Raw genomic sequence first — 20,695 nt, 5'->3', positions numbered from 1 at the left:
TTTACCAACGAATTTTTTTTTTTTTGATAATTGGGATTCCTTTTGTAGTGAGTAGGACATCTCTTTTCGGTGTGGGGCATGATACTAGATTCCATGTAGCTCACATGGTCTATGTTGGTTAAGGCTATCTTCCCTACATGACAAGAATATGAATATGACAAGAACATGAGCATGAACTATACTTATGACTCCTCAAGGAGTTCTACTTAGTGAGAATGGAGGTATGGGACTTTACTTATGCATTGCACAAGTAGGTTTTGAAAAGAGGTCTTAGTGTGGTTTTCTTATGCTATGAAGATATATGAACTTATGCATGTATGACATGGATCATTGCTAAAAGTGGCTTCATGTTGATGTGAATTGACGGGAAGGTCCTTGAAATATTTTCTTGTCTTTTTTGGTACTCATCTCTAAATATATGTTGTTGATCCCTATTTTCTGTCGTGTGGTAACAAAACGCAATTTGGGATATTTTTGTGTTTTTTCCGCTGAACTCCAGTGATTCATTGATAACTGTATGCTTTGCTTGCAAAAAATTATGGCTACAACTGTTAAGTTCTATTGTACTTTGCTTGGCATTCTCTACCCAGTTCTATTTGTTGCTCCTACTATTTCTTCTACTAGTTCTCGACACGTGCTTTGCACGTGAGTCTCACGATATATATATATATATATATACACACACTTCTATTTATACAAAATCATATTTTGCATAAACTATTCAAGTATTATCGAACTCATCATGTATTAATAGAAGTTTTGTCAATTAAACAACACTCAAAAGTATAATAACACGAAAACAAAAAAAAATTCATAACAATGCAAAATAATACATAATTACATTAAAAAAAATATATGGGTTGCATACCAATTAATTTTGGACAGTCATACTTTAACTACAAACTGAAAAAGAAAAACATAAAATCATAATTTAACATAAAAAAGACGTAAAGAAATATATAAGTCATATCTTATACTGTTAAGTTATACTATTAAGTTTAACAGTTGAACTATATTCTAAGGAAACTTCTCTTTTAATTTCAGAATGAAGCTATTTGTTCTTCTCCTAATTAGCTTCTTGACGACTTGAATCATATCATAATCTACGAAGAAGAAAAGAGAACAGTAGATGATAGGAAGAAGAAAAGAGAATAGTAGATTCAAATTTTTAAGTACACTCATTGGCAGTATCTTTTCTGTTGTTGCATTAGTAATGTGACGGGTTTATTAATTTGGAGGGGTTTAATTAGTAAGGGGTGAGTAGTGGATTGATTTATAAATTATACTAATAAGTTAATTATAACAAATAGTTGTGCGCCACGTATTTAAAAAAATATTTAAATAGTTTAAATTTAAAACCGTTAAATAAGTAGTCAATTTTGAATACAAAGGTGGATGACAAGAGTATTTTGGAGCCAATAGGTGGGTGGGAAGGGTATTTTGGAGCCAATAGGTGGATGGAGGGTAATTTTCTACCATTTCCAATACTTCGAGGGCATTTTAGGCCCTTTTCCGTTATTTTAATTTAGTGGAGGGTCAAAATGATAATCCAACTTTTAAGGTTGAAGTTTCCCACTTATAATAATATATGATTTTGTTTAGTACCCAAGAGATATAGAGTTACATACACACATATACATGTTAGCTGCAACTGCTTTTGTGAACGGGGAATCAGCACAGTTTTCTGCACAACTCTTATGACATTTTGTTATGATCTATGAAATTGTCTATTCCTCTCTTCTATGACTTTTCTAAGTCATGTCGTCTTAATCCCGTCTCAGTTTCTACTTTGTTTTTTGAGTGTGTATGCACTGTGCTGATTTCGCTTGTTAAAATTAGCACTGCGTTGTTTTTGCTTTTCTAAAATTTGCATTGTATTGCTTTTGCTTATTAAAATCTGTTATTCTTTTGTGAGAATCTATTGTTATTTGTTGAAAATATCATATTTATATGAAAAAAAAGTTACTCTCATATATGCCAACCGGTCTAATCGATAGTTGTGAAGAAAGCATATTAATGGATCCTCGCGAAGGTCATGAAGACAATATCAAACACCATAAAATAGATGATTGTTTAGAAATGACGTCATGAGGAGTAATGTTGTGGGAAAGACGCCTAGAAGATAGACATGCAACAATTACTACATTCTTGCTAACACAAATCATGTCAATCGCAGTGGAACAACCCCTCAAATATATTATGGTCTTGCTATTCTGGTGTCTTCTTCTTCTTCTACTTCTTCTTCTTCTTCAACATCAAGAAATCTCTATGTTTATGCGAATGCCTCATCAAATGTGCAAAAAATTATTCCTCCATTTCATGCTCTTTAAAGAGATGTGCATCCGTAGCTATAATGTATCTTTAAGTTTATCCTGTTATTGCTGCGTATATAAAATGTATTTCTATAATTTTTTCTAGAAATTTAGTTTAAACTAAACCTTTATGTTCTGAGGTACTGGTAATAAGTTGTTAGGCACTAAAATATGAATGTTGAAGTAAAACAAGTGCACTTTGTTCTCGATTTTTCTAAATATTGGTTTAAACTTTTAATCATCTAAGTTAAGGAGGAAGTTATGTATGAGCTCGACCAGTCATTTGACTAGACAAAGCATTTACTGAGTTAGTGGCAAAAAAATCCTCACCTTCTTAAATTGTTTTCAGTTGCATATTATATATCTTATGCAGACATCTAACAAATCATTATCACCTTCTCCAGATTTATTCACTGCAAGAAATTTCAGTCCACCAAGACTTAATACTGACTCCGAGTTCTTTTTTGGACTTCCCGGGTAGAGTTTTCGTTGTTGTAGAAAACATGTGCCACCTGATACGCTTCAACCCTAATTCGTTGTTGAAAAAAGATGAAATGAGATGTGCCACCTAATACGCTTAAACGCTTGAGGAAATTCTTTAAGCTGTTTGAAGTAATCTATTGAGGTTATAATCCGAATGTTCAATTTGAAGTCCTTTTGAGGGTTTTCAAACTTTTTGTTGTTTGTAAGCCGATAATAAAACATTATAAAGTTGATGAGCCCGAAAATTGTAATGAACAAATAAAGAAGTCCAAATTGGATGCACAGGCTTTCCCTTGTAGTTTGATTTAAAATAAAATAAGGTTAGACCGACATACATAGCTGTTTGGCTTGGAATATTTGCTCTTCAAATGCAGCGGAGCTGAATTAACAGACAAGTCCAGAAATTTCAAAATACGGAGGTCAAACTATTACAACACCTTTTACTAACAAAATATAGACTTGTGTACAGATACATCTTTAGCAAGTAGCCATAGACTTGCAAACAATTTCTGAAACTTGTGTACAGATACATTTCACCAGCATTAAGTTTTCAACAAGGAACTTTTCTACAGATAGACAAAAGAAAAATATTCACCCATTTCTCTTTTAGTAATGCAAACTATGCTGCAATATGTTCCACTTTCAGCTTCCTACACTTGTATTTCACTGGTATGAAGAGCGACTTTGTCGAGAATAGCAGGCCTCCAAGTTGCAATCTCTTGCTCATTCAACTGACGACTACTATTTTGGGCTGTGCTATGGCTTCTGTTTCTAGCAATGGGAATATCATGATTGTGCTTGCCCTCATATGTTGTTATGACAGCTTTTGGATCTGCTGAAGCTCTCTCAACATGTTTGCGAACATTGCATCCAGGGTACGTGCAACGATAATAACTCCTGCAAATCCAACTCTGACTGCTTATAGATGTTCGTTCATAACTTGAGAGAAGGAATTAAAAGTACTGACCACAAAGTAAAAACACACAAATTTTAATCACATAGAACAGTGAACATGAAAATTACACTCCAAAAGATTTAAGAACTAGCCACTGAACAAGACATCATGACAAGGTATAGTACTTATTCTCAAGTCCTAAGGTCTTATGGTGCTAGTTTTGATCAGATGAACATGACAACATTTTTGCCATAAGCTTTAGTAACAAAACTGAAGCATACAACTACTTCCAGTTTCATCCTGAAATTCTCAATTCAATTAATGTTTCTTGCTGGAGTAAAGCTACATCTACACCTGTAGCTACGGTCCTCATGGTTCATGGAATAACAAGGAAAACAAGAATATACAAAATTTTGGTATATTTCCCTGTTATTTCCCTAATTCTTTTGTTTTAAAAACTACAAGTGGTATCTAGAGCCATTTTCTTGAGGGGCATATGAACGGGAGATGCATTATCAAAATAGTTTTTTCCAAATAGCTCCTCCTGTCTTTGATGGTGAGATTATCAACATTGGGTAGTAAAAATGAAGACTTATCTTGAGGCTTGAGATATTTGGGAGGCCGTAGAGAGGATTAAGATATTCTTCCGCTGCCCAATAATCCCATGATGGTCAAGATCAAAAGCCAAAAGGGAAAGAAAATTAGAAAACCAAAGGTGAAGGCAACTTTGTTTGTTGGGTGTCTACAACAATTTCCACGAGATTTATGGCTCTCAAATCAGCAAAAGAAATTTGGGATTATGTGAAAAGACTACACATGAGATGAAAGAAAACTAGGTATGATCATTTTGAATTTAATAAGGGCATTTGAATTGCAAATGATGAAGAAATCTCAAAACCCATCAAAGATTACTCATACCGGAGAATTATTTTCAGTATATAAATGTTTATTAGCATTTGAGCCATATATTGTATATAACAAATTTGTTGTGAGAACAGATAATACACAAGTAAAATGGTGTTTTTAATTTTTCCCATTTTTCTTCTGGTAAACAATTGTATTTACATATATTAGCCTCTGCTCCTGTATCTATCATTGGTGTATAATATCTGTTACAATATCATTCTATTATTATCTTCGCGAGTATATATAATTTCATATATATATTTTTTTATATTAAAGTCCTTTTTATTATGTCTTTTTTATTTTGATAATTTATCGTTAGTTGTTTATCCTCTATATTATATGGTTTTACTTGTTCTAGCCATTTTATTCCTAATGTTATATTTTCATTTCCTTGATATATTTTAAATTGTATTGTCATTGGTATACCTCCAATTATTATTTCTTGTTCCGTTGTTTCTTCAATATTTATTAATACTTTTGGTAATTCTGAACATGAGTGTTCCATAGTTATTATTTTATCTTCCATTACTAACTCTCTTGTAATATAGTTTTCTTCTTGTCCTGTATTTATCAGTATTAAATATTTTCTCTTGTAATATAGTAGAGACTGATGCAAGTGAAAAAAGTTATGGAGGAGTATTAAAATATAAATATAATGACAATAATATAGAATATCACTGTAGATATTATTCAGGCACATATACAAATACGGAAATAAAATGGGAAATAAATAGGAAAATTTTCAGTATATAAATGTTTATTAGCATTTGAGCCATATATTGTATATAACAAATTTATTGTGAGAACAGATAATACACAAGTAAAATGGTGGTAGACCAGAAAAATACAAGATTCAGTAACAACGAAAGAAATTAGAAGATTGGTATTAAATATATTAAACTTTACATTTACAATTGAAGTGATAAAGACTAATAAGAATGGTGTTGCAGACTACTTATCAAGACAAAGCTACTCAGATTGAGAACAAAGACGAAGATACAATTGAAGAGCTACTCAAAGTCATTACTACACTTTGTACTAAAGTGGATAGTATGGACAATGAGATACAAAAGCTAAAGACTAATGAAGATAACCTGAAGTCTAAAGCTAATATAAGTTAGCAGCATGACTATAAAAATGCGGAGCTACGTCGATCGGAAGACGGTAAAGTCCAGAGATAAAAGGAGACGATGGGAAACTCCCTAAAACCCATAATGTTTGTTTAAATACAGCTGCAGGTACAAGCAGAAAAGTTAGTGAAAAACCACGAAATACAAATTTAAACCAGTTATTTACAAAACCATTTATCCAAAATACACCAAAACAAATACCCATAGAACCACAAACTTCTACCTATGCAGTGAGTATACAAAACCAGAGTGAAAAGAAAAGATACAATTATATTACACAAACCTACATCGAAAATATATATAGAATCCAAACTTATTTAAATCTTAACCCCAGATCTAACCAAACCAAAGATCCAAGTCAAGACTATATAACTCAAAAATTACAAGGATACAATAGACTTATAGCACAACCAAAGACTAGTGCTAATCTAGTTAAGACATGTTACAGTTATGTATTACTAAGTACAGTATATACATATGACGGAGAAGAATCAGTGGTATACCAGAGTTATACAAAGCATTTATTACATATAAAAGAGTTACAAAAGGAAACTTATTTTATATTAAGTTTTATACAGCACCAGCGGAAATATTATACGAGGAGGTAAAATCTCCAATTCAAGTTATTAAGATGGGATTGACAAAAGATATGATCATACCAGAAGATATCGGACATCAGAATGAAATACAAAAGATAAAAATACCAAGTTTTTATGCCAATAAAAGAATAATTGGTATATCAACTACCATACAAGAATTAGCAAATAATTATTTAAATGGAAATGTCATATGGAGTTATTACGTTAGAGATCACGTTATGATATATTCAAACTCAAGGGAATTAAGAAGAGCAAATATGGATGAAGTTCAGCGATGGATTTTATCATTATTAAAGCCAGAGGAACAACCTACAACACGAGCATTAAAGAAAGAATTTATCTCAGAAGACTTATTAATTAGATATTGTAAACTTATTGGACACAAATACCCAAATCACAAATGTTCCAAATGCAATGGAGAAGATAACGTTATACCAGATGTTGATTTGGAATAAAGAAAAAAAGATAATGATGAAATATGGAGGAGAAAAAGAGATAAAGATAACAAAGACAAAAGCAGATACAAACAAAAGAAATAAGGTGGCAGACAAGATAAAAAGAAAGTTTGAAATTATGTAAAGAAAAGTGAAGATAAAAGCAAAAAGATAAGATTCCTTTTACTTTTTAATAGACCAATGTATAGCGGTCATTTGTAAAGTTTTGTAAAATAGTCATAAAGTATACAGTAGGCGCACTTATGTGCAGGCTTAGAATTTAGTATATATAGATTGCCAAATTGTAAATAAGAGGCAGGCAAGGCCAAACAAAAGCTTAAGTTAATAAAAAACCCTTTCAAAAACCTCTCTCAACAAAAGATATAAACTAAGTTAACAAAAATGGAGAAATCCGAAATCAAGTCAAATATTTTAGATAGCATGGAAAATCAAGAGACAAAGGTATATTGTTTAACAATTATGCAAAACTAATTTCATATATTCCTGAATATCATATATATGATTGATTAAATTTATGTTAGTTATTATATACTAGAAATATTTGAATCATGAATCCTAGTTTGCTAGTAAACGGGAAACAGGGAGAAAACTGCTAGACTATGCCATCCCACAGTGGAAACCGGTAGGCGAGGGATGCCGTTAGGGGAGTACACAACGTTGAGGCGCTGATAAGCAGTAATTATCCGCTAAAGTACGATGCTAGTAGTGACCGGAAACATGATAACGATACTCTAGTTTATAATAAACTAATATGAATTTAATTGAATTATGATATGATAGGAAGGAATAATTGAAAACAAACCTGCATAAGGTGCGGAATTCATTATAAAGTAAGATACATATTTTATAGAGTAAAATATATTTTATCATAAAGTTTTTTTATAATTGTTCTAATCTAAATATTTCTTTAATATTATTTATGTCAACAATTTCTATATCTTAAAGTATATATGCGGAATTCATTATAAAGTAAGATACATATTTTATAGAGTAAAATATATTTTATCATAAAGTTCTTTTGATAATTGTTCTAATCTAAATATTTCTTTAATATTATTTATTATATATTTTATGTATAACATATCTTGGGTTCTTTGGCGTATGTATAAATTTTCTTGCATTAATTGTTTTAATAATCTTATATTTTCCATAGTTTCTATCCAATATTCTAAATAGTCATAGTTCATTTTAATCTGAATCTATTTCTAAATCGTATATATCTATTCTTTCTATATCTAATTCTTGTAAATCTATTTCATACCATTCTTGATTTAATATATCTTCTATATCATGATCAAATATTTTTTCCCATATAATTCTTTTTATGTCAACAATTTCTATATCTTTAAGTATATATTAGATCAAAGTTTTATAGCTTTTTATTTCATCATTCATCGTAATCATGTTTATTTATTTATGCAGGTTTGTTTTCAATTATTCCTTCCTATCATATCATAATTCAATTAAATTCATATTAGTTTATTATAAACTAGAGTATCGTTATTATGTTTTCCAGTCACTACTAGCATCGTACTTTAGCGGATAATTACTGCTTATCAGCGCCTCAACCTTGTATATTCCCCTAACGGCATCACTCGCCTACCGATTTCCACTGTGGGATGGCATAGTCTAGCAGTTTTCTCCCTGTTTCCCGTTTACTAGCAAAGTAGAATTCATGATTCAAATATTTCTAGTATATAATAACTAACATAAATTTAATCAATCATATATATGATATTCAGAAATATATGAAATTAGTTCTGCATAATTGTTAAACAATATACTTTTGTCTCCTGACTTTCCATGCTATCTAAAATATTTGACTTGATTTCGAATTTCTCCATTTTTTTAACGTAGTTTATATCTTTTGTTGAGAGAGGTTTTTGAAAGGATTTTTTATTAACTTAAGCTTTTGTTTGGCCTTGCCTGCCTCTCATTTACAATTTGGCAATCTATATATACTAAATTCTAAGCCTGCACATAAGTGCGCCTACTGTATACTTTACGACTATTTTACAAAACTTTACAAATGACCGCTATAAATTGGTCTATTAAAAAGTAAAAGGAATCTTATCTTTTTGCTTTTATCTTCACTTATCTTTACATAATTTCAAACTTTCTTTTTATCTTGTGTGCCACCTTATTTCATTTGTTTGTATCTGCTTTTGTCCTTGTTATCTTTATCTCTTTTTCTCCTCCATCTTTCATCATTATCTTTTTTTCTTTATTCCAAATCAACATCTGGTATAACGTTATCTTCTCCATTGCATTTGGAACATCTGTGATCTGGGTATTTGTGTCCAATAAGTTTACAATATCTAATTAATAAGTCTTCTGAGATAAATTCTTTCTTTAATGCTCGTGTTGTAGGTTGTTCCTCTGGCTTTAATAATGATGAAATCCATCGCTGAACTTCATCCATATCTGCTCTTCTTAATTCCCTTGAGTTTGAATATATCATAACTTGATCTCTAGCGTAATAACTCCATATGACATTTCCATTTAAATAATTATTTGCTAATTCTTGTATGATAGTTGATATACCAATTACACTTTTATTGGCATAAAAACTTGGTATTTCTATCTTTGGTATTTCATTCTGATGTCCGATATCTTCTGGTATGATCATATCTTTTGTCAATCCTATCTTAATAACTTGAATTGGAGATTTTACCTCCTCGTATAATATTTCCGCTGGTGCTGTATAAAACTTAATATAAAATAAGTTTCCTTTTGTAACTCTTTTATATGTAATAAATGCTTTGTATAACTCTGGTATACCACTGATTCTTCTCCGTCATATGTATATACTGTACTTAGTAATACATAACTGTAACATGTCTTAACTAGATTAGCACTAGTCTTTGGTTGTGCTATAAGTCTATTGTATCCTTGTAATTTTTGAGTTATATAGTCTTGACTTGGATTTTTGGTTTGGTTAGATCTGGGGTTAAGATTTAAATAAGTTTGGATTATATATATATTTTCGATGTAGGTTTGTGTAATATAATTGTATCTTTTCTTTCATTCTGGTTTTGTATACTCACTGCATAGGTAGAAATTTGTGGTTCTATGGGTATTTGTTTTGGTGTATTTTGGATAAATGGTTTTGCAAATAACTGGTTTAAATTTGTATTTCGTGGTTTTTCACTAACTTTTCTGCTTGTACCTGCAGCTGTATTTAAACAAACATTATGGGTTTTAGGGAGTTTCCCATCGTCTCCTTTTATCTCTGGAATTTACCATCTTCCGATGGACGTAGCTCCGCATTTTTATAGTCATGTTGCTGACTTATATAAGCTTCAGACTTCAGGTTATCTTTATTAGTCTTTAGCTTTTGTATCTCATTGTCCATACTATCCACTTTAGTACAAAGTGTAGTAATGGCTTTGAGTAGCTCTTCAATTGTATCTTCGTCTTTGTTCTCAGTCTGAGTAGCTTTGTCTTGATAAGTAGTCTGCAACACCATTCTTATTAGTCTTTATCACTTCAATTGTAAATGTAAAGAACATATTTAATACCAATCTTCTAATTTCTTTCGTTGTTACTGAATCTTGTAATTTTCTGGTCAACCACCATTTTACTTGTGTATTATCTGTTCTCACAATAAATTTGTTATATACAATATATGGCTCAAATGCTAATAAACATTTATATACTGAAAATAATTTTTTCCTATTTATTTCCCATTTTATTTCCGTATTTGTATATGTGCCTGAATAATATCTACAGTGATATTCTATATTATTGTCAGTATATTTATATTTTAATACTCCTCCATAACTTTTTTCACTTGCATCAGTCTCTACTATATAAATAAATTTTTTAGCTTCATCCGGAAAATATAATTTTGGTAATGTTTTACATAATAATTTTACCTTTTGTATTTGTGTTTGATCTCTATTATCAAAATGATATTCTACATCTTTCTTTAGTTTTTGTTGTAATGGTTTTAAATTTTCTGCTAATTTTGGTATATTCTCTTACTTGGTTAACTAATCCTAAAAAGGATTGTAATTTCTTTTTTGTATCTAATTGTTCATTCGAGGTTATTATTTTTTGTACTATATGCGTTTGCATTTTTATTCCATTTTTATCTATTTGTATTCCTAGGAATTCTATTTGTTTTTTCATTACTTCTGCTTTCTTTTTACTTAAACTTATTCCTGAGTGTTGTATTATATGTATAAATTTTTCTAATAATCTTATGTGTTCATCTTGTGTTTTAGAATATAATAATATATCATCAATATATACTACACAATTTTCTAGTTGTTTAAAATAGTTATCCATAAAATGTTGAAATCTACCTGGTGCATTTTTATATCCAAATGGTAATACATTCCATTCATAAAATCCTTGTGGTACTGTGAATGCTGTAAGTTTTTTAGATTCTTCTTCTAACTTTAAATGATAAAATCCTGATTTATTATCAAATTTACTAAAGTAATTATATCCTCGTATTTGTCTTATCTTTAATTTTTTTATTTGGTATTGGATAATTATATGTTTTAGTTTTTGCATTTAAATTTCTATAATCAATTACCATTCTACTTTTTCCTCTTTTTTGTTCACTATATTTATTAACAATAAATGCTGGACTTGTATGTTTACTATTACTTTCTTGTATATATCCATTTTTTAGTAATTCACTTATATGTGTTTTAAATTCATTTAAATCATTAAAATTATATTTTAATGGTTTTTGTGTTATTATACTATTTTCATCAATCAGTTCAATTTTAACTTCTGTTTTAAGTTTTTCCCATCCTTGTAAAGGATCTTCGTTATATAATAATTCTAGTTTTTCTTGGATTATTTTTACTTTATCTATGGAAAATATAATTAATTCTATTCTAGGGTCTTCTTCTTTTATATTTTCTAATTTTTGTGTAATTTTTTCACTGCCTTTAATCCATTCTGTTGTTTTTCTTCTCTTGTTACCTACTCTTTTTGCTCCTATCTTTTGTTTACATGGTGTTGTGAACCACCAGTGTGTTTTTGTTATTATATGTGGATATAATTTTTCTAAAAATGGCATTCCTAATAACATATCCTTTGTTGTTAATTCAAAATTATATATTTCGTCTACAGTTAATATTTTATCCCATATTTGTATTTTTATATTTTTTGCCTTGTACGTGATCATACTTCCTTCATTATTAAATCCTGTTACTACTATTGGTGTTTTTAATTTTTCCCATTTTTCTTCTGGTAAACAATTGTATTTACATATATTAGCCTCTGCTCCTGTATCTATCATTGGTGTATAATATCTGTTATAATATCCTTCTATTATTATCTTCGCGAGTATATATATTTTCATATATTTTTTTTATATTAAAGTCATTTTTATTATGACTGTTTTATTTTGATAATTTATCGTTAGTTGTTTATCCTCTATATTATATGGTTTTACTTGTTCTAGCCTTTTTATTCCTAATGTTATATTTTCATTTCCTTGATATATTTTAAATTTTATTGTCATTGGTATACCTTCAATTATTATTTCTTGTTCCGTTGTTTCTTCAATATTTATTAATACTTTTGGTAATTCTGAACATGAGTGTTCCATAGTTATTATTTTATCTTTCATTACTAACTCTCTTGTAATATAGTTTTCTTCTTGTCCTGTATTTATCAGTATTAAATATTTTCTTTGCTCCATTATTCCTGTTATATAATAATGATGTGGTTTTCTTTCTTCTTCTATTAATTTTTGTGAAATTATATTTATTCTTTTGGAACTATTTGAAGTACTCATTTTTGATGATGTTTGTGGCATATCATTATTATTTATTCTTTTTGATGTGCTTAGTCTTTCTTGTACTATCTCTAAATCTTCTTCTATATCAATTTCATTATAACTATAATCATTATTATCTATAACCGTAACTATTTTTTCAAAGGGGTTTTCTATTTTTATTTTATTTATTTTATTCTTTGCTGTTATTTTATGTTTTGTTGTTAAAACATATAAATTCTTACATCTAGCTGTAAATATTTTACTTCCAGGTGCTAGTTCTATTCCTGACATTTTCCAATATAATACTAATGATTTATTTATATTTCTGTCGTTAATTGCTACTTAGTAATTAACACTTATTATAAATTTAAATTTTTGGTATATTAAATTACCTTTTACTGCACTTATTATACTTTTTTCTATAGGTTGTATAATTATATCATCTGCTAAATATATTTCTATAGGTGTATCTATTCCTTCTCTAAAACATGCTTTTATTAATATTTCAGTTCCTCCTAAATGTACATATTTATTTGGGTTTTTTGCATTTATTTTTTGTATTTCTTTATTAATTATTCTCTTATTTATTATTGGTATTTTAGTTTTTCCTTTGGTATACTTACAATCTATGATATGTTCTCTTTGACTTACTACATAATATTCTTCTTTTTGTCTTCAATTTTTTACTTTTGGTACTTCTAATATTTTTTCTACACTTAGATCTAATTCTTTTCCTTTTGCCATAATTATTTTATTAAGTTCTTGTTTATATTCGTTATTCATCGTATTTTTAAATATTTAATATATTTATATTCTAATTTAGAAATAATATCTATCATTTTTTCTAATTCTTTATTATTAGTTTTTGTAATATTAAGTTGTTTATATTCTGGATATAATTTGTTTAATTTTCTTCTTATTTTTCTTATCTTTCTGCTGATACCATAATTCTTTTCATTTTTCATAGCTCTGATACCAATGCTGGGGGGTGCAGAATTCATTATAAAGTAAGCTACATATTTTATAGAGTAAAATATATTTTGAATGCTGGGGTGCAGGATTCATTATAAAGTAAGATACATATTTTATAGAGTAAAATATATTTTATCATAAAGTTCTTTTGATAACTGTTCTAATCTAAATATTTCTTTAATATTATTTATGTCAACAATTTCTATATCTTTAAGTATGTATGCGGAATTCATTATAAAGTAAGATACATATTTTATAGAGTAAAATATATTTTATCATAAAGTTCTTTTGATAATTGTTCTAATCTAAATATTTATTTAATATTATTTATTATATATTCTATGTATAACATATCTTGGGTTCTACAATGTTGGGGGGTGCGGAATTCATTATAAAGTAAGATACATATTTTATAGAGTAAAATATATTTTATCATAAAGTTCTTTTGATAATTGTTCTAATCTAAATATTTCTTTAATATTATTTATGTCAACAATTTCTATATCTTTAAGTATATATGCGAAATTCATTATAAAGTAAGATACATATTTTATAGAGTAAAATATATTTTATCATAAAGTTCTTTTGATAATTGTTCTAATCTAAATATTTCTTTAATATTATTTATTATATATTCTATGTATAACATATCTTGGGTTCTTCAATGTTGGGGGGTGCGGAATTCATTATAAAGTAAGATACATATTTTATAGAGTAAAATATATTTTATCATAAAGTTCTTTTGATAATTGTTCTAATCTAAATATTTCTTTAATATTATTTATGTCAACAATTTCTATATCTTTAAGTATATATGCGAAATTCATTATAAAGTAAGATACATATTTTATAGAGTAAAATATATTTTATCATAAAGTTCTTTTGATAATTGTTCTAATCTAAATATTTCTTTAATATTATTTATTATATATTCTATGTATAACATATCTTGGGTCTTTGGTGCATGTATAAATTTTCTTGCATTAATTGTTTTTATAATCTTATATTTTCCATAGTTTCTATCCAATATTCTAAATAGTCATAGTTCATTTTAATCTGAATCTATTTCTAAATCGTATATATCTATTCTTTCTATATCTAATTCTTGTAAATCAATTGCTGAAACAAATCTTGTTACAGTGCCTGAATGATATGAAGTATCGATAACTACCTAGGAAAACTCAAAACATTTTTCCAAGGTAACCTTGGCTATATTGCTAGATACATTACAGGGACAAATGCAAAGGAAGCTTATGAGGCAAGATGGTATGGTTAAAGAAGGGTTGGCAGTCAACCACAAAACTCAAAGCAAAAGTAATAATTCAAGGAAAAATTACACACCTTGTCAACATTGTAGAAAAAAAAGTCATCCTCCAATTAAAATGTTGGAAGACATCAGATGCACAATGCAAGATATTCTATCAGCTTGTCATGAAGCTGTGATTAGCAAAAGCAAATCACAAAAAAAAAAAAAACATGAAGTAGATGCCCAAGTTACCAATGAAAAAAAGATCACTTACTTGTGACAAATATTTTTCAACCAAGAAATCTTATTTTTGAATGATTGACAGCGGTGGTACAAAGCACATGACAATGTCAAAAATCTTTTTAAACAATTTGTGTCTATTGAAAAAAAAAAAGACAGAATCAGGAATGGTGGCTATATTCCTACCAATGGAAAAGGGGTTCTTGCAATCAAAACACATTCAGGTACACAAACATCTTCAAATGTTCTTTGCCTGATATTGATTAAAATTTGTTAATTATTGGTCAGCTAATAGATAAAGGATTCAAATTGTCATTTGATGACCAGTATTGTCGAATCTTTGATGTCACTAAGCAGAAGTTGAAATGAGAGGTAAAAACTTCTTATTTAATCTAGCAGAAAATATATACAAGTCTTGTAACACCAAAGATTAATTGGTAGATTTATTCAGAGGTCAATTCAAGCCGAGACCACAATATACAGTTCCAGATCCAAGGAGTGTTTGAGAATATTTCTCAGGATATTGCAGAATTAAATAGCTAGCTACATTATCTCTAAAAGACTTCTTTTGCAGAAATTCAATTTAAAGTAGCTAACTTTAGGATTTCAAATTATATTTATTAGAGTCCTTGGTGGCTTGAATTTTTCACCCGGCTTGAATTTAGGAGTCAGTTAACGTTATTTGAATTTGAAGATAAGTTAGCAGCATAGTTTTCTATGTTTTAGCTAGAAACTAAAGCTATAAATATATGTTTCTGAGTTATTAATTCTGGTATTTTTCTCACAATAATTCCCTAATTCATTTGTTTAAAAACCAACATGGCCTAAAAGCACTTGGGCGCTCTACGTACGCTGTAGACACCATCAGATACATATCGACCTGCTTTCATTTCTTTTTGCTTTTTTTTTTCTAATTAAGGTCACGAAGGTTTAGCCTTTAGGATGCCTCGCTTGATGCCAACTTGTTTCATTGAGAGGAAAGTTTTCTAGAGCAACTTGGGACAAACAAAATATTAAAGTGAAATCGGCAAAAGAAAACAGAAGCTAATGCGGGACACTCCTCTTTCGTCATCTATCATCCTAGCGCGTCAGACAATGAGCACTGGAGAGTAAAGAACCAGGCAATTTTTAGGAGACGGGGATCCAATGCAAACCTTGTCTTTTATATCTCTTTTCTTGTTAAGGTCTAAAGTCAAACTTCACAAGGCTGAAAATATTTTGCTAAAATATAATGAAGATGACATGTAAATAAGACCAAATTAAAATCCTAGAATTCAATAAAGGTGTTCTTCGACTTCTTTTATCAGTAAAAGCTGTTCCTATGACATATTAAAATGATACATTCTTTTCCTACTCAATCTATTTTTTTAAAGTGATTGAAGAAGAAGTGACTTCTTACGGGTTATACATGCAGGAACAGCACAAAACAACATAACTCAATGCAAAATCACAAGGAACTAGCAAGAATTTTAGAGCAAGAAGATTTTATGGTACTAATACCATATCATTGAAGAATATGTCTTGTAAATAGTAGTAGACTCCTAAATTATTTGTTTTTCCTTTGTCAAATTCCTAGGAAATATGCAAGTGGAATATCCTAGATAAGGGACAAAAAGCAGGATACATGTAAACACCACTACTTTAGACAATTAAACAGTAGACCAAGCCAGCTGCAAACAGCAGAGCGACTAACACATTCTAATGGTCACAGTTAAAATACATAGAATAAGTAGAATTACCTTGGATGATGATTCCCTTTCACCACTTTCTGGCCATATTTACGCCACTTGAACCCGTCATCCAAAATGTCTACTTCATTCCTTGTCTGCACAACAATCTTGGATTCTGGTTCTGCTTTATGTGATGATGAAAGAATAGGAGTCTCAACTGTTGTCTTCCTGCATCATGGTAACTTGGATTAGATACATATGTGTTTCTCTCCCTCAAAATAGAGATTTGTTAACTCAGAGGAAGAATCCTGAAAGAACTTACATTCTCTTCACATTTGTTGCATCATCATGTTCCTTGCTTGCTGCTGTTTCAGCATCCTCAATTTCCTCACATTCATTCGAAACAGAACGTTCACACGCCATTTCAGTAGACACCTGTTCAGAATGAGCAACAAGAGCCCCATTTAAGCCGTTGATTTCTATCTCAGTATGTGTTCCAGTTTCAGGGTTAATATTGGAGCAGTCTGAACCATCCTGAGCACAACCGTCTCTTCTGCGTTTGTTGGGTTGAGGAAGTTCATGGTTGTGATGGCCTTTATAGGTTATCTCAGTTATGTGACCATCAATGGATCGCTCAACCTTCTTCTTGACAAGACATTTGAGATGTGTGCATTTATAGTAGCTCCGAGGGCGTTCACTTGCTTTAACCATCTTCTGGCCATACTTCCTCCAATTGTAACCATCAGAAGCTGGTCTATCGACTGAATTAAAGGATGGCTTGTCCTCAGATTGCGAAAGCTGTGGCAGTTCAAATTTCTTACTCTTCTGGTCTGACGACATAGTATCTAATTGAGGTTGTAAAGAAGATTCCTCTGGGTCAGATGCCCCTAATACTTGTACTGATTTGCTTTGCAAGGGGAAATGGCATTCAGCTTGAGTTTGTAAGTAAGACTGGGATAACGCTGCCTGTGCTGTAACATGTGCTAGGGCCTGCTGGTGTGACATTCCAAAAGGACTCTACAAGAAACGATACAATGAGAATGAGTTTATATATAAATAACAAGATGCCACTAAAATTGTTAGCTTTTTTTTTAATCAAAGAATGCATCTTGGGTCTAGTTCAATTCAAAACCTACATCATGAGGTGAGAATTTCCCAAACCATATAAGGAAATGACGACTCATTTTGTCAACCAATATGGGACAGTTAACCCCCTCTCTGCCCAAGAATAGACATTTGATATGTGGACAATATAACATGGGGGTCAAAATTAGGCAACCAACGACAAGGATGGGCCTGATTCTAATACCATCTTAAGAAAATGGATCTTGGACCTAACTCAACGACAAAAACTAGTGCATAAAGTGAGAATTATCCAAGATCATATAAGGAAACACCAACTCCATTTCCTCAAACAACATGGGTAACCTAAACGGTCATGAAATCATCATCACTGATAAATAACCTTGACCAAACTATACATAACTGGAAATGTTTTTAAAAATACATGGTAGTAAGTTAGCCCCTATTGTCATGAAAAGTAGTAGCAACACAGCCATAGACCAAAAAGCTCAATCAGTCCCTTAGACAAATTCTTCAAAAAACATCCAAATATGTTTTTCGCTCGCAGTTGTGGAATAGTAATTAAAAAATCTCTTAGAAAATGAACATGAAGAATTAATTACCTGAAGTGCGGAAAGAAATCCAGGTGAATTAAGCAATCCAGAAGGAGTAAAAGCGGTTGGAATGGTGAAAAAAGGAGATTGAGCCACCATTAGATTCATGGGTCGATTCTGTTTATACCCTTGTTTACAATTCTCTTCTTCTCCAGGCAAAAGGGTAGGCGGTTTTGCTAATGGAGAAGCCATAGCTCCAGCAAGAAGCTGGGAGAAAGATGGGTACTCAGATTCAGAGAAGAAAGTGGAGACAAGGGTCATTGGACCTGGACTAAAATAGGGCATATTTCCACCACCAAAAAATGAGTCTTTAGGTGGGATTGTTAGTGTTGAAAGTGAAGACACTGAAACTGATGGAGCTTTGAAGTTTTCCCCCATTTTTAGTTAAACCAAAAACATACAGCAAGATGATTGAATTTTTCTCTCTTTTGAATTCCTTCAACAACTTTCTTTCTTGTTTTGCTTTTTTGGGTGGGTGGAGTAATGAATGATTTGTTTTATTCAAATTTAATTATTGGTTACAGCTTTTCTTTATCTGGCTCTCATTTTTTTCCTTCCATGATGTTTTTGTTGTTATCGTATCTAGTACTAGGGTTATATAAATTTTATGGAAAAGAGTCAAATATGTTGCTAAATTATTTTTAAAATTTTAGATATATTTTTCATTTAAAGTGTTGCTCACTCATGTCATCGCTGATTAACTTTTGGCATAATTATGTATTTATAGGTGTTAGTTGGTCTATTGGATATATCCAGCTCTTTTTCTATTTCTTTAAATGTCATTTGACCTTACAACATCACATTTATATGAAAATGAAATGGGATCAATTATGCCGCTAAAAAATTCGGATTCATTAACACCTAATTTGACCCATAAATTAAACTCCTTTTAAATAAACTACCCAAACCGTTTTCAATAATTTTGTTTTTTTTTTTTTTTTGATAAATGAGTAATTGATTAATAAAAAATAGAAATAATATGGGAAAAAAATTAACGCTAAAAATTCACAAATAAATATAATATGCTTAAGTTCAACAATTTCAACAATTTTTTAAATTTTTTATTTTTTCGGTAGTTCCAAAAATAAGTAATTAATTACTAAAAATAATTTATAAAATTAACTCCAAAATTCACAATGCATTCTTAAATTCAACAATTTCAATAATTTTTTTCATTTTTATTTTTTTCGACGAATCCCGAAAATGAGTAATTTATCAATAAAGAAAGAAAAAATAGGAAAACAAATATAAATTTCACACCGAAAATTCACAAATAAATATAGTAACCTTAAATTACACATTTTCAATAAATCTTTTTAGGTAAATCTCGAAAATGAGTAATTGATTAATAAAAAATAGGAAATATATGGAAAAAAAATATATAAAATTAACGCCAAAAATTCAAAAATAAATATAGTAACCTTAAATTCAACAATTTCAATAATTTTTTATTTTTTATTTTTTATTTTTTATTAATCAATTATACATTTTTGAAATTTACCGAAAGAAAACCAAAATTAAAAAATTGTTGAAAATGTTTAATTTAAGGTTTTTTGCGTAAATTTGATAAATTTTTTCATATTTTTCTTATTTTTTATTAACAAATTACTCATTTTCGGGATTTACCGAAAAAATAAAAATTTTAAAAAAAATTGAAATTGTTAAATTTAAGTTACAATATTTATTTGTGAAGTTTTGGTGTTAATTTTATACATTTTTTCATATTTTTTAATCAATTACTTATTTTCGAAATTTACCGAAAAAATAAAAAATTTTAAAAAAATTGTTCATATTGTTGAATTTAAGGTTACTATATTTTTTTGTGAATTTTTTGGACTAATTTTATTATTTTTATTTTGTTCTTTTTTTTATTAATCAATTACTCATTTTTGAGATTTATCGAAAAAATAAAAATTTATACAAAATTGTTGAAAATGGGTCAGGTAGTTTATTTAATAGGTGTAAGACCCCTAAAATAACTTAGGTGAACTAGAGCCTAACATGGTTCTCGTGATAGTCTAAGGTCCTAAATTGGTTTGTAATGTGGTTTAGAGGCAGTGGCTAAGAGTTTAGGTGCATTGGAAGTCAAACGTGAAGGGACAACCAAGACGTTCGACGACTAAGTCACTCATGTGCCTCATATGTGGTATATGTGTTTATATGTGATTCATGAGGTTATAAGGTCCTTATAAGAGTTATTATAGTGTATATAGACAGTGTGTCAAGTTTCGTGAAGTTTCGAGGTCAAACGTCCATGACGTTCGAAAGATTTGCCTTGAAATGAGCTTGCGTGTCTATGTATGTTTCGTCGAGTTTTACGTGTTTGTTTTGGATGAAACTCATGTGGTAGGACCTAAACTCGTAA

General features: G+C 29.6%; 1 protein-coding gene across 2 annotated transcripts; it reads right to left on the bottom strand.

Moving 5' to 3' along the window:
- Positions 1–3,068: 3,068 nt before the first annotated feature.
- LOC107014592 (probable WRKY transcription factor 4) lies at positions 3,069–18,881 on the bottom strand. Of its 2 annotated transcripts, none has more exons than XM_015214561.2 (4): positions 18,340–18,878; positions 16,977–17,671; positions 16,724–16,882; positions 3,069–3,692 (listed from the first exon to the last, which is right to left on the bottom strand). In XM_015214561.2, the coding sequence occupies exons 1-4, from the start codon at positions 18,706–18,708 to the stop codon at positions 3,446–3,448; spliced, it is 1,470 nt and encodes a 489-aa protein (XP_015070047.1). In that variant the 5' UTR covers positions 18,709–18,878; the 3' UTR covers positions 3,069–3,445. The 2 variants fall into 2 exon arrangements, with proteins under 2 accessions (XP_015070047.1, XP_015070048.1); XM_015214562.2 differs by lacking the exon at positions 3,069–3,692 and adding an exon at positions 5,466–5,828 and having other exon boundaries at positions 18,340–18,881.
- Positions 18,882–20,695: the final 1,814 nt, after the last annotated feature.

Source organism: Solanum pennellii, chromosome 3, assembly GCF_001406875.1.
Source record: "Solanum pennellii chromosome 3, SPENNV200".
Taxonomy (NCBI): Eukaryota; Viridiplantae; Streptophyta; class Magnoliopsida; order Solanales; family Solanaceae; genus Solanum; species Solanum pennellii.
The sequence above is the reverse complement of the archived record's forward strand: the minus strand, read 5'-3'. Positions and strand labels throughout refer to the sequence as shown.

Bases quoted from the DNA above. Each gene is read 5' to 3' on its own strand.
- LOC107014592 (XM_015214561.2), bottom strand. From the start codon at position 18,708: ATGGGGGAAAACTTCAAAGCTCCATCAGTTTCAGTGTCTTCACTTTCA. The intron at 17,672-18,339 runs GTAATTAATTCT...CGTTTCTTGTAG, and splicing joins GATTTCTTTCCGCACTTCAG to AGTCCTTTTGGAATGTCACA. The intron at 3,693-16,723 runs GTAATTCTACTT...TTGGATTTGCAG, and splicing joins AAAGGGAATCATCATCCAAG to GAGTTATTATCGTTGCACGT.